General features: G+C 41.3%; 1 protein-coding gene across 1 annotated transcript; it reads left to right on the top strand.

Moving 5' to 3' along the window:
* Window positions 1-1,596: 1,596 nt before the first annotated feature.
* Window positions 1,597-13,036, top strand: HS3ST1 (heparan sulfate-glucosamine 3-sulfotransferase 1). The gene is made up of 2 exons (XM_071447291.1): window positions 1,597-1,794; window positions 10,352-13,036. The coding sequence occupies exon 2, from the start codon at window positions 10,480-10,482 to the stop codon at window positions 11,437-11,439; it is 960 nt and encodes a 319-aa protein (XP_071303392.1). The 5' UTR covers window positions 1,597-1,794; window positions 10,352-10,479; the 3' UTR covers window positions 11,440-13,036.
* Window positions 13,037-13,782: the final 746 nt, after the last annotated feature.

The following is a 13,782-nucleotide window of genomic DNA, read 5'->3' as shown; positions in this document are numbered from 1 at the left end:
GTTATACCGTCCTATTTTTCTTAAGTACTTACATTTGTTTCTTGAAAACCTTTAACAAAATTCTACTTGGAGATACTCTTTTAAAAACATAATTGAGTTCTCTTCACTCCTCAGATGTTCTGTTGCATATTTCAAGGCTGGAGGTAAATGGTTGTAAACAAAATAACTCCACAAACACAGCTACTTCCTCTAAACCACTTGAAATTGCCAGTGATACTTTAATAAACATATCATCTTTGTTCTGCTTCCCCCAACAGAAGTCATGCTTAGAATGCAGAGTTCCATAATTGGTATCTTTGCCTCCTGTTATATTATCAGTGCAGGCCAAGGCTGAAGATGAAGGATATAAGAAAATTTACAACATGAATATTTGTGCATAACACTAGTGCACTACGTTGGGTTTTGGTGAGTGTGACCCAACATTCCCACAGCCTGGCACTCCAGGGAGTAAATGAGGTGTGAGCAGGTCACAGCCCATGGTTAAAGAAGATACATCCCTGCTGAGAGGGTCAGGAAGGTGTAACCACCTGATAAACAGCACTGCTCAGTGGATGAGGAGATTGAGGTACCAAAACACTTTTTTGCCACAGCCTTCAATGGCAACCACTCTTCCCACACTTCTGTCATGGATGGACAGCAGGATGGGGACTGGGGGAACAAAGTACCTCTCACTGTAAGTACAGATCACATTTGTCACCACTTGAAGAACCTGAGCATACACAATTTCGTGGACCTTGACGAGATACACAAAGACCTGTGTAGAACCAGTGCTAATAGACTTTCTTTGGGAATACCCTACCTGTGTCAGATCTTTTAAACTACAAGGAATTGACCAAAATAAACTGAGAATTTAATTTTTTTTAAATTTTATTTGGGCCTGTATTTTGCTTACAGTAAATTTCAAGACTTTGGCTGTTGAAATAATGGATGCAGTATGTTAATGCCAGTTTAAACTCATTTTTTCTTTTAAAAAACACAGTTCAGTTTATGGTAAATAAAGATCTATTTCAATAAATTAATCTAGGACTTAAATCCCCAGAAGGTCTTTTCCCCACTGCTCTTAAGGAACAGTATTTCAGTCATTCCAGACATCCATACTGCTTCAAATTCATCTGGCTGAACAGAAAGCATTTCAGGAGGAAAAAAAAAAAAAAAAAGAAAAAAATCAGAGCCATTTTGTAAAGTCCCTAGAAAGTAAACAAGAAGTAGAAGAAGTAAATACAAGTACTATAAGTCAGTTATTCATGCAGCCTCGCATGGGTGGTATTTTTATAAGTACAGGAAGGAGGCAATCGAAGGACTTGGACTCCTTGATCCTTGTGCGTCCCTCCCTTCTGGACTCACTGATCCTTGTGCGTCCTTCCAATACAGGATATTCTAGGATTTTATGGAGGCGGGGGCAGGTGCGTTAGCTGCTCACAACCACTCCTTTCCCCGGACCTGTGACACTATTCGGGCGAACCCCATTTACACACCGTCCTGTGTTCACGGGCACGCACACCCGGGCACAGGGGCCGCCGCCTCTCTGCCCGCACCCGGCGCGGCGCTCGCAGCCCGCGGGCCGGGCGGGGCCTGGCCGTGACGCGAGCCGGGCGGGGCGCTACAAACGAGCCGGCGCCAGGCTCGGGCTGCGGCGCTGCCGGCCGGGCGAGGCGGGCGACAGCGGGCGCTCGCAGCCCCCCGCAGCCCCCGCACGCCGCCGCCGGGCGCGCTGCCCCGGACGCCGCCACCGCCACCCGCGGGCGCCCATGGAAGAGCGGGGCGAGCGCTGCCCCCCGGCCCCGCGCCCCGGCGGTGAGTGAGGCGGGTGCCGCGGAGGGGAGCGGCGCGCCGGGCCGGGCGCTGCGCTGGCCGTGTGGGAAGTTCGGGGTGGGCGAGGGTGCCGGCGGCCTTGGGTGGGCTCTGCCGCCCCCGGGGAGCGCTGGCGCTGCCGCCCGGCGCCGCCGTCCGCCCGGCACCTGCTGCCGGCAGGTGGGAGCCCCGCGGCAGCGGCGGGAGAGCGCCGCTGTGGGGCTGCGGAGCGTCTGCCCGGCCGGGCGGTACCGGAGAGCTGTCCCCAGCCTCGGCAGGGACGCGCCGAGCTGCCTCAGCCCTCCGGACTCACGGAGCCGGGCTCTGGGAGGCAGCGCTGACGGTGGGGGTAGGAGAGAAAGCGGGGGGGAGCAGCAAAGTATTCGGCAGCACCTGGCCAGGTGCGGCTCCTGGGCACTTTCTTCATCTTCTTTCTCTTGTGGCAAAATGACAAGCACAAGTAATGGCAGAGTGGTGGGGCTCTGGAAGCGGGGCGCCTGCCTGACGGGAGAACACTTGCTAAAGCTCTGCTGAGCATCTTCGATCCGCTCGCTCCCTCCCGTAATGCTGGAGCCGGCGGGATGCAGCGTGCTGAGCTGGAACCTGGCGTGCGACTGGGGGCACAGTGGTCCTTGGGGCTTGGCAGGAGGGCACCAAGCCTTAATTCGAGCTCGTTTCTGTTTTGAAGGACTGGCACCCTAGAGTAGTACTGCAAAGGCTTGGTTACTGCAGTTCTCGGTGTGCTTTCCTAGGATAAAGGTGTGTGCAGTTCAAGTCTTTTGGGGGTAAAAGGATGCTGAGAGAGAGGGGTGGTAGCCTTCAGATGGAAGAGTTTGGGTTTGGTCTCATCTTCCAGCCAGACATTCAAAAGATCAGGAGGGGGCACGCAGCTGAGTACAGGCAGTTCAATCACCTCAGCTGACTGGGAATTAAAGTACATTATTCTCCTTCCTTTCTCTGTCAGTATAGTGGGTTAAGGGCTTTCCCAGTTTCAAGACTGTTCCTCTTTGGATTTTGGTGTGGAAAGAAAAAATACCTGTGAAGTTCCAGGAATATCATGCTTGAATGGCATGGGGATAGGATAGAATGTCTGCAGGGAGCATCCTTCTGGCGTGAGAGATCCATGCAGTGCCCACTCCCACTGAGAGAGAGCCTCTGCAGTATGTATGGCAAATGTAACATAGTAGAACACATTCAGTTTGGTGAATATATATATTCTCTGGCTATCAAGCATAATTTGTAAGTATAAATATAATAACTGTTGCAATTTACATCTGCCAGCATTTGTTACACTCTCTGAATAAGTGAATTTCTCACATTGCTCAGAAACGAGCACCTCTCAGTAAGAGCACAGTCACTGGCATCAACTTCAGCTCTCTCTTGCACATCCACCCTTTCAGGACCCACCCTCCTTTTTTCTCCTCTTTGAAAAACGCAGATAGTTTTGATACTACATAACCAAAATTACCTCTGGTAGTTCAGCAGGAAGGTTATGCACCTGAAGCAAGGCCAGCTGTTTGTTGCAGTGGAGAGACCCTAATTTGACAGAGCAAATTCCAGCCTGAGGATTGCCAGTTTCCCATCTGTGTCCCTTTCCTTGTCAGGATACTACCTTGGTTATTCTGAACTATCCATATGCTTACACAGGCATTACAGAAAAACAGAGGGGATGGGAAACACTTTCCGATCCATGCAGGGATGTACACATAAATACAACTCTTCTGCTTTTTATTAGAGGAAATAAAAAAATGTTTTTATTAGTCTCACTAACCTGGGATCTCTCCCTTCCCTCATCTAGAAATGCCACTCACAGTGCATAAGATATCAGAGCCCAAAAATATGTTGGAGCTGATGGATTGCCATGAAAACTTTTGATAATGAGAAAAACAAAACTGCAGTATGCTAAGGCAGACCAAGATGGGAGATCCTGCTGGTCACCTCATTTGTCACTCCAGAACAGGAGGGTTCCCTCCAGGTCACCGTGTAGAGCTTTGCTCAGTAAATTGATTGGTTTAGCTAAGTCTAATACAGTGATGACCTCACCAGTATTCACCCTGCTCCAGTGTTATTCTGAAGGCAGGAGAGTGGAAGACACAGAAGTCTACTTGGAATATGAACTAAATGACTATTTTGAGGTGTGGAGATTTTTTTGTTGTTGTTTTTATTTTTGTTGTAAATTACTGGTATTTGAAACGGGGCTTACATCCCTGTGTAAGAGGCAAGAAATTGCTTGGCAGAGGAAATGAGAATGGGATTGATTAGTCTCCTGTGTTCCCTATTTTAATACATCCAGTTAAGGTGAGCCTTTGTCCTGAGAGGGGGCAAGACAGGACAGAGCCATCTTTTCACCCATGCTGTTTTCTTAGGGACAGCTTTGATGAATTAGGAGGCAACTCTATTAACTGTGCAATCGATTTCTGCTTCCTAATTAGAATGTGACCCATTTTGCTTGGAAAGTGGGGTGGGGAGTGATTTCTGGATTTTGAATTGAGCATTTGGGTTTATGGAAGGGGTAGAGGAGGCAGTGGTACAGTGTACCCTCTTTACAAAAAAAATTGAATCCTGACAGGTATTTTAAAAAATTGCTAGAAGGGGTTAAGGGGATTCCATATTACTATTCAGTACAAAAAATTTTGTGCATCCTGAGCTTTTCAAGTTATTTTTATTCTGGTGTAATGTCCCATTTTTTTTTACCTGCATGAGGTTCTCTGAAATCTTGGGTATTTTCTCTTCTAACAGTTTTTATGATCTCTTGCCATGAAAGATTAGAATGGTCCCTTCTGGCCTTAAGAAAGAGAGCATGTTATATATAACCACAGTCTATTGTAAATTTGCTACCTTACTGCTCACACTGGAGCTGAAGTCCTTTAGAAGTCATGAACTGGTGGCCTATCTAATTTGCATAAACTCTATTTATCACAGCAGGTGCAGAAATGCAGCAGATTTCAGCCAAAAATACTTCCTACCAAGTCAGCCTTTCCCATTTTGTGAAGTTCCCCTTCCCAAAATTTAACAGCCTTTTAAAGTGTATTTCTGAAGTTTTAGTGCTGATAGACAGTATCTCATCTTAACAGCACTGAAATTATTATTAGATTTCTTAACATCTGACTATAAAAGTTAAAGCCATGGTTTAATCTTTGCTGGTTGTGCAGCAGTTTTAATGTAATTTGGGAAATGTACATATCACCTAGGCACTGTAAGACAGGTTTATACAGTTGCATGCAGTTTCATGTCTCTTCTTAATGTGCAAATGACTTTTTTGATATATCATGGTGTGATCAATAGTCGATGGTTTTAGAGACCTTCAGTAGTATGTAGTTCTATTTCCTTTACTTACCTCTTTCCTTCCACCTATCTCTGTAGCACCCACTAATGTAGGAAAGTATTTGTAGTTAATTACTGGAAACTAGAATTCAAGCATTTCATTGGCAAATGTTGTTTAAAACTTTTGTTAAAATGGGATTACAAACCACAAGTGTATGCAGTTGGAAGTATAGGAAGAATTTCTTCATGGAGAGGGCATTGTGATAGTTTAATAGGTAAAAATAAAAAAATGCAGAATATATTTTCAAGAAAAAACTCATTTCATAAATTGAATAAAATTTAAAAATAATTAAAAAAAACTTGCTCCCTTTCCTTTCCTGCTCTTGGCTGAGCTTTAAGTGATAGCTGTACTGGGAATTTTTATGTTACCAGAGTATAAAGTGGCACTTGAGCTAAAATAAACAACTAAGCAATACATCTTGTGGTGGACAGGTCTACTATTAGAGGATAGGAATATACTGTTCATATCAATGAGTTCTTGAAGGATTTCAAGTACACTGCAATTGCTCTAGTTTGGTTTTTTAAAGCACATCACTGAATACAGGTGTTCAGAACACTGAGTCTTTATCAGTTTAGGAAGTTGGTTATCTCAGTTAGGGGAATTTTTTTTACCAACAGAAGAAGCCAGCATAGCAGATGTGTGGGTTGAACGGCATAGCTTGGTTTAAGCAGCAATGTTAATCTTATATTTTGCAGTACTGTGTACCCAAATATGTGCCAGCGAAAATACAGTCCACAAACTGTCCTGAGGTTCTATCACATCAGCAAAACTGAGTATTCTTTATAAGAACAGAGTGCCTTGCTCTGATTTTCAGCTCTAATCTCCCTCTACAGACAAACTTCAGCAAGTGAAGTATAGTTCTCATTCAGGCCAGACTGTATTTTTAGATGGCTGTGCAGAGATCTCTCCAGTGAAGGGATTCAGTTCTACAAGGAAATAAAGTGAGGCCATCTGAAACTTGACCTGTTTGCCCACAGTCCCTAAAGAACCAGGAAAACACAACTTCTCTTTAATGAAGGTGAAGTCATTTGCATGCTAATGGAAAGGATGTTGGCTTACCTCTCCTAGTGACTGTCCTGGTAGTAACTGGGTCCCATTAGCTCTGCTGAACGTCTCAGTGTGTTGCTGTGGGCTTTTTTGGTGAGGTAAGACTTTGCCTGATGCTTACTGACTGCCCTACAGACACTCCTTATGCCTCTTCCTGCCACTTGGGCAGCTAACTCGGAGGTTCTTTTGAAAGTTCAGAGCTAAATCTAACCCTATCCAATTCCCAGCAGAAATTAAGTTACCAGTCTAGGAAAAAACTACCTTATTTTGTTAATGCATATTAAACTAAGAAGTCTATATAATCTAGGTAGTTTAGGCAATGTCACTGATGACACACATACAGAGGCATTAAAATACCTTTTTATAATAGTAAGAAATACCAAAAATTACAAAATAGTGATACATGTTTCAAAGAGTAGTGAAACAGGCTTAAAAGTCAATGACATATGACAGCCTCTGGCCATCATTCTGCATTTACTGATTAAGTTTTCTATTTATTTCCAAGTTACTATTACTGCTGAAGAGGCTTTAATAATAAAGTCCACATTGAATCTGGTTAAATAAACAGGATGGCACATTTCACTAATTAATTGGAGAAAGCTAAAAAAAGATTAAGCAAAAGCAATCAGAGTTTTTGAAAAGTCTTGGTATAATCTTCAAAGCACCATTTAACATAAACTGTGTTTCTTTTACAACTTGCTCATTTACTTGTAGCAAATACAAAAGTAATGGCTGTCAAATTTTTTGAGCTAATCTGGAATACAGAGTCATCAAGTGAAGTCATGTATGCTCTGCATGACTTGTGGATGCAGTGGAGAGAATTCTTAAAGCAGAAAAGTAACTTGGCAAAGTGCCTGCTTTAAACTCCTCAGTGCATTCTTCTTATTGTTGAAAGAGTTTTTCAGACCCACAAATTATAAGGCTATGGAATACACGTTTGCATCATTTTATATAAACCACTGTAATTCTAGACACCAAACTACAGATTGACCTAAAGCATTAAAGAGAATGTAGGACATAAGAGCTGAATGACAACCCATTTACATGCTGCTTTATTCCTGAAGACCACTCTTCTCACACATCATGTATTTTATGCTGAATTTAGAGGCACAGTCATGTCCATTGTGTTACATTTGTCTAACAAAACAAAATAATTGATCCAGATATCAGGCCTATACAGTTTGGGAGAAACAAAATAGAATGGAAAGAAAAGGCAGACAAAGCTTTACTACTTGCAAACAAAACAGCAATAGCATATAGGTACTCTGAATGACATAGTTACTGATATGGTTTCTTGGAAGTGCATAAAATAAATGCTACCAATACAGTAGAGGTGTTCTGCAGTGGAGGATGTGCCCCTGAACAAATAGCTGAGGAGGAACAAGGAAGTTCTGTATGTCTGAAACAAAAGATATTCGTGTGTTGCAGTGAGACTTCATATTGGAACAGGAAACTGTTGCTTTTGTGTATTTAGAAAAAGCTGTGCCCAACAGAAGTCTTTAACGTTGGGAAGACATTGAGGCAGAGCTCCACTGAGGCTCAAAAGCCTGCCTGAGGTGGGGCCCCTGGTACCACACCTGTGATATCCCACATATTCTGATTTCAAAGATGCTGGCTAAGACAAGAGTAGAGATAGGATGAAGAGACACCTTGCTATGTCTTTTTGTCAAAAGTTCCTTTGCTATATTCAGCCACAGGAAGGCTTGAATAAAAAAGTTGGTGACTGACTAGTATGCAAACTATGAGTTACAAATTAAGAATCCCAATGAATTAATACATAGCATTAATTTTCTTTTTCAAAGAGAAAACAAAACACCCCAAAAATCCTCCAACAATAGCAGGGGGAAAAAAAAAATCTACACACACACCACACCCCCCCCTTTCCAATCCAGCAGTATGCTGTCACTATGAGACCAGCAGCTAAAATTTAATTTTTCCAGAGATAGTCTGTTAAAGAACTTGGCTGTTAGCATAGCATATTTCAACCTGACTATTAAGAAATAAGTGTTCCTACCAGAAGGCTTTAAATTCACTTCTTTCCACACAGTTCAACCTGTTCCTTGCTAGAATCCTATTATGCTTTTCCAATGAAGTGTTAAGACAACTGCTCTGGCTTACTATTTATGGAGCCAGTGACTTAAAATATACTGTGAAGTAAGTGGCTATTCCTTTAATCTGTGACCTTAAAATTCAACAGAGTTGATGTTTTGTTGTTCTTATGTATTGAACTGCCCATCAGTTGGTGATCCAGTCTGGCTGGTGTTTGTAGCCTGTGCTCCCATTGCTGCTCAATATTGTGGCAGCATAGCTCAGTGAATTTACCTACATTGAATTTTCTGTCACCCAGTGTCTTCCTCCATCAACAGCCACACTGTGGGGCTATTAATACTATTTCTTGTTAAAAGTGATATAGATTAAGCTGAGAATGATTAGGAAGAATGGTGGGGACAGGGAAAGAGAGCAGAAGACTAATGATGACAGATGAAATGGAACTCTTCCAGACAGAGAAAACTTAACAGTGGCCAAAAATGGAAAAAAACCCCAAATTCCTCTGCAGAATTGCCTCACATCAGACATTGCAGAATAACCTGAGACAAGTTATGCCCAGAAGCTCAAAGCCTGTGGGCATACAAGGAGGCCCTCTCTCTTAACTTCACATCATGATACTTTGCTTCTCTTTCTTTGCAGCCTCTATTTCTGCTTCCTAACAATATTGCTGTCTTGTAGCCCGTTAAAAATGGAAAAAGAGAAAGCAACGAAGTGATAATCAGTAGAAAACATCAGGAAGCAGACCTGTTCCGTTCAGGATGGAGTCATGACCTCTGTAAATGCAAAGCTATCAAACAGAACTTTAGATTACTTAGAAACACATCATTAGTCCTTGTTGCACTGGGACTTAGGTTATTGGGGAAAAGTCATTAGTTTCTTTTCACATTCTCTGGAGAATTTCCAAAACCTAGCCCTTGCATTTCCTCAGGTTGTTCATATGTAATTTCATATTTCAGCCCTTTTTAGCTGGCACAGTATGTGCTGTTCCAGGCTTAAATTCCTAATTACAGTAGCCTGTTAAGGCAAAGCAGTCAGGTACTCAGCTGTCATGGCTTCTGCTTCTAAGTGGAATTAGACAATACTTAAATCCACACCAGCCCTTCACTGAGGGTATAAAGTCTTCGGAAGACATTGTAATTCAGGGAGCTTGTGTACACAGCCTGCTCGTACTGCAACAATCTAAGAGCTCTACGATGTGTGAAACCGTTACAATTTCACTTCAAACATTGCATTAAAAATACCCTGACCTTTAAAGGGTGTTCAGTGGTGGTATTTAGTAGTCTTTTGATAAAGCCTAAACTTAGTTCTTTACATCACAGAAGCTTGCTGGCTAACTCTTGAAATGACCTTCAGAAGTACCATTGTGTATTTTCTTTCCTGAGTATGGAGTTGGGAACCACAGGTCTTCTTCAAAACACCACAGTGTTTTGTTGATTCAGTAATACTATAGTCTATGGTTTCATTATCTTACCTCTTTGCAGGGCCAGTGTGCAAGCCACCTATTTTATCCTTAAAAACAAGTAAGCACAAAGCAAAAGTTAACTTCACTTAAAAATGACACAAAATTCAACTTTTCCTTGGTGTGCTATTTACCTAGAGCTCCTCCTAATTCCTTCCTAGGAGAGTGTTGCCTTCTCATGTTGGACAGCTCTATCTACATTGCATGAGCCTTTTTCCCAGGAGGCTTGATTTCTAAGGTTGCTGTTACATGGTTCTTTGAGAGGCTGTAATTCCCAGACATCCTACAAGACCCTCAGCTTTTAGGCATGCTCTTTTGGTCCCCTTCACACCTTTTCCTTTTTATGTTTTGTTTCTAAGACAAACCTATTCTTGTAGACTAAAAAAACAATTATTTTTTGATTGTGGTTCAACACCAAGGAAATCAGATTTTTTAAAAATAATAACTAATAATACCCTGTGTGCAAATGAAAGATTCATAATATTCATGTCTCCTGATGTCAGGAAATAATTTTCTTATGGCATTGTTGCATATGCCTGTCTTTTAAAACATTTAATTTTACTAAATTATCTATGAGCCTGGAGTTGGGAAAGCTAAAGTTTGTTCAGCTTTGAACAGAAAAAGATATTTGCAGTGTGGCTGGATATAAAATAATGTGCTTTTTCTTTTCCCTCTTTCAGCGAAGTTTTTGCTTGAGAAAAACACGTTTGCTCAGCAAAACAAAAACCACTTTTAAGGGTTGTTTTTGGTGGAAATCGCTCTATGCCCCATCACCCGCTTGAGTGAAACCAGACTAAGAACTTCTGTCATGGCAGCTTTTCTGCTGGGAGCTGTGTTGCTAATTGTTCAACCTCAGATAGTGCCTTCCAGACCAGCTATAAATTCAAATGCTGAGACTTCTCAGTCTGTTCAGAGAGAGCTTTTAAAGAAAACATCTCAGAAAAATGACTTCAAGGAAAACATTCATTCTAATGGATCATGTCAGCAGCTGCCACAGACAATTATTATTGGAGTGAGAAAAGGTGGAACAAGAGCTTTGTTAGAGATGTTGAGTCTCCATCCAGATATTGCAGCAGCAGAAAGTGAAGTTCACTTCTTTGACTGGGAAGATCATTACAGGAATGGATTGCAGTGGTATATGAATCAAATGCCGTTCTCATATCCCCATCAGATCACCGTGGAAAAAACTCCAGCGTATTTCACATCACCTAAAGTGCCTGAAAGAGTTTATAGCATGAACCAATCCATGAGACTACTCCTTATCTTAAGAGACCCAAGCGAGAGAGTACTGTCAGATTATACCCAAGTGTTCTACAACCACATGCAGAAGCACAAGCCGTACCCGTCCATTGAGCAATTCCTGATAAAAAATGGTGAACTCAATGTGGACTACAAGGCAATAAACAGAAGCTTATACTACATTCACATGCAGAACTGGCTGAAGTATTTTCCTCTTGATCACATCCACATTGTAGATGGGGATAGACTAATCAAAGATCCCTTTCCAGAAATAGAAAAGGTAGAGAGATTTCTGAAGTTATCGCCACAGATAAATGCTTCAAACTTTTATTTCAATAAAACTAAGGGGTTCTACTGCCTAAGGGACAGTGGGAGAGAGCGCTGCTTACACGAGTCCAAAGGACGAGCACACCCGCAAGTGGACACCCGGTTACTCGAGAAACTGCAGGAATATTTCCATGAACCCAACAAGAAGTTTTTTGAGCTTGTGGGCAGAACATTTGACTGGCACACGTTTGTGGCAAGTTAGTGGTAAGCATCAGAACCTATGTTCCAGTGTACAGTTAGAAGATTTAAAAAGGGCATTTAAGCTATTATTTATTTGTAAAATCCATAAATACTTCTGTACAGTATTAGATTCACAATTGCCATATATACTAGTTATATTTTTCTACTTGTTAAATTTGAAAGCATTTTGTATTGTTTTTCATGGTTGTTAACATTGTGTATGATGTGTCTATATGAAGAAACTAAATTATTTCATTGCAGAAGGTGCTCTCTTGAGAATGTGTTGTCTTTTTAATAAATAAGAAATTCATTTCGACAGAACATTTCTGAATTATTTGAATACTTTGGCCTTCCTGGACTATTTTCTCTAATTGCTAATGAATATGCTAAATTTTACCTTTCCATTTTTCTTAGTTTAAAGTGTGGATTAATAATTTCTTTTCCATTTGAAAATACTGTTGTAGTTAACAAATTGTTCAATCCTGCTTTATGAAATTATTTCCTGTCAAAGTGGTGGTACTTACACATGTTGGGAAATGCACACCCAAAGGACAATGGAAGTCTCTGTGTAATTTGATATATTAACTGCTATACTTAACGTTCATATTCACTGTTATAACAAGTGCTCCTCAATTCTTTGGCAGTACAGTGCAGGTTTCATGGCAGATTTTTAAAGATTCTGTGGGGACCAGCTCATAAAATACAGTTAGCTGTAGAAATATGGTCAACCTGAAAACTTCCAGTCTCTGAATGTATGCATACTTCATAAAGAGGTATGGTTGAGAGAATTTAAGCAATATAGAGACTTTTTCAAGGCTGCTTTTGACTGTTCCTACATTTCATAGCACATTTATGCTTTACCATCACTGAAAGTAAACACACCAGAAAAATTAGTTGGTCTACATTCCAGTAAGCAGCAACTTCATTCATATAAATATTTCCACATTTGTCCCCTACTTAAGGCTGCTTTCTATGGGTTTTCAGTTGCTTCATGCAACTGCAGCTTGCCTATGGACTACTATTTCTTTAATCTCCTTCCAACTACCACGATGCCAGGTCTTGATGAGATGTGTGTTGTGGGATTAACCCAAATTCCAGGAACTTTCCTTGTTTTCCATCTGCTAAAAATGGAAGTCAGATGTTAGTACATTGGTAAAAACTGCAGTTATCCTTATTTACAGTGGTTATGATGTCTTGTTAACCATCAGTTTCTGGAGTTAAGAGTTAATCCAGTTTCCACACAAGGCTTCTCACAGTACTTTCAATCCAAGCTACTGATTTTTATTTCATGATCTTGAGTTTAGTTGTTGAATGTGCAATGGCAACACCCAGTAAATTTGAACTTTTAGCTGATTGTTACAATCCTTTATAAAATTTACATGTAGATTCATTCATTTTTTTCTGGTGAGCTAGTGCAAACTTGGGCACTATAACAAGGTATCATCTGGATGCAAATATCCCATATTATGCCTTTTGCATGAAAATTTGCAGATGCTGTCCCTCTCTCCCACTCCTTGTGCACCTGCCCAAGCTGTATTCAACCTCAGAGAGGTTGGCAGTGTTTTATAAAACCTACAATGAAATGGTATTGTACTCAATAAAATATTTTCTGAATTGCATTTTTCCTTTCTGGTTTTTTTTTCTTTAGTTTCTAGTTTGGAAGACCAGAATTTAGGATTCAACTCCAGTTTAGATTTCAGCTAAATGTTACTTAAGAGCTTAGCTGCAGCCTGTTGCTATTGATATGAAAGTTGTTTGCTGCTGGGTTGTGTCTGAATGGTTCACTGCTGACCCAGAATATACAAAAGGAGCGTGGCAATAATGTCAAATCTTACATGAGGCAGATGCCAAAAATAACAGAATCATAGTACCATCATGTTTCTATTAAAGTTTTAGAAGAGAGAAATTCAGGGGATTTTGTGTAAGGTGGGGCAGTATTTTTTCCTACACTTACCCCATTACCTTGGTAACGTTATCTCTGCAGGAGCCGGCTGGACCAAAGTGATTTTGGCCAAGGCTTCCATTAGTGCCTTCCTGCAGTCTCAGATTAAGCTCATCACATTTACCAATGTTTTGCTGAGAAAGGAAGAATACTAACAGGCATGTGACCAGGAATTGGAGGAATAAATGAAGGCAGGGCTGCAACAAGTCCACCTGCAGCAGGTTGAACAGGGCATCAGTGTTGAATTGGAAATGCCTGTGCAATACTGACCGCTGATGGTGGTACTGAGGATACTTTTAGTGCCTAGTGCTGCTTGATACCAGTATTTTGCCTGTGTCTAAGCAGGTCACATGCACACATTTCCCCACATACAGTATGGCTTGTCTCTCTATAGAAAGAGAAGTGCAGCATGAAGCATTAGGT

This window comes from Agelaius tricolor, unplaced genomic scaffold, assembly GCF_023055355.1.
Source record: "Agelaius tricolor isolate 1412-34295 unplaced genomic scaffold, bAgeTri1.0.p SCAF_24, whole genome shotgun sequence".
NCBI classification, from domain to species: Eukaryota; Metazoa; Chordata; class Aves; order Passeriformes; family Icteridae; genus Agelaius; species Agelaius tricolor.
The sequence above is the reverse complement of the archived record's forward strand: the minus strand, read 5'-3'. Positions and strand labels throughout refer to the sequence as shown.

Excerpts from the sequence above, each read along its gene's own strand:
- HS3ST1 (XM_071447291.1), top strand. The coding sequence starts at position 10,480 with ATGGCAGCTTTTCTGCTGGGAGCTGTGTTGCTAATTGTTCAACCTCAG.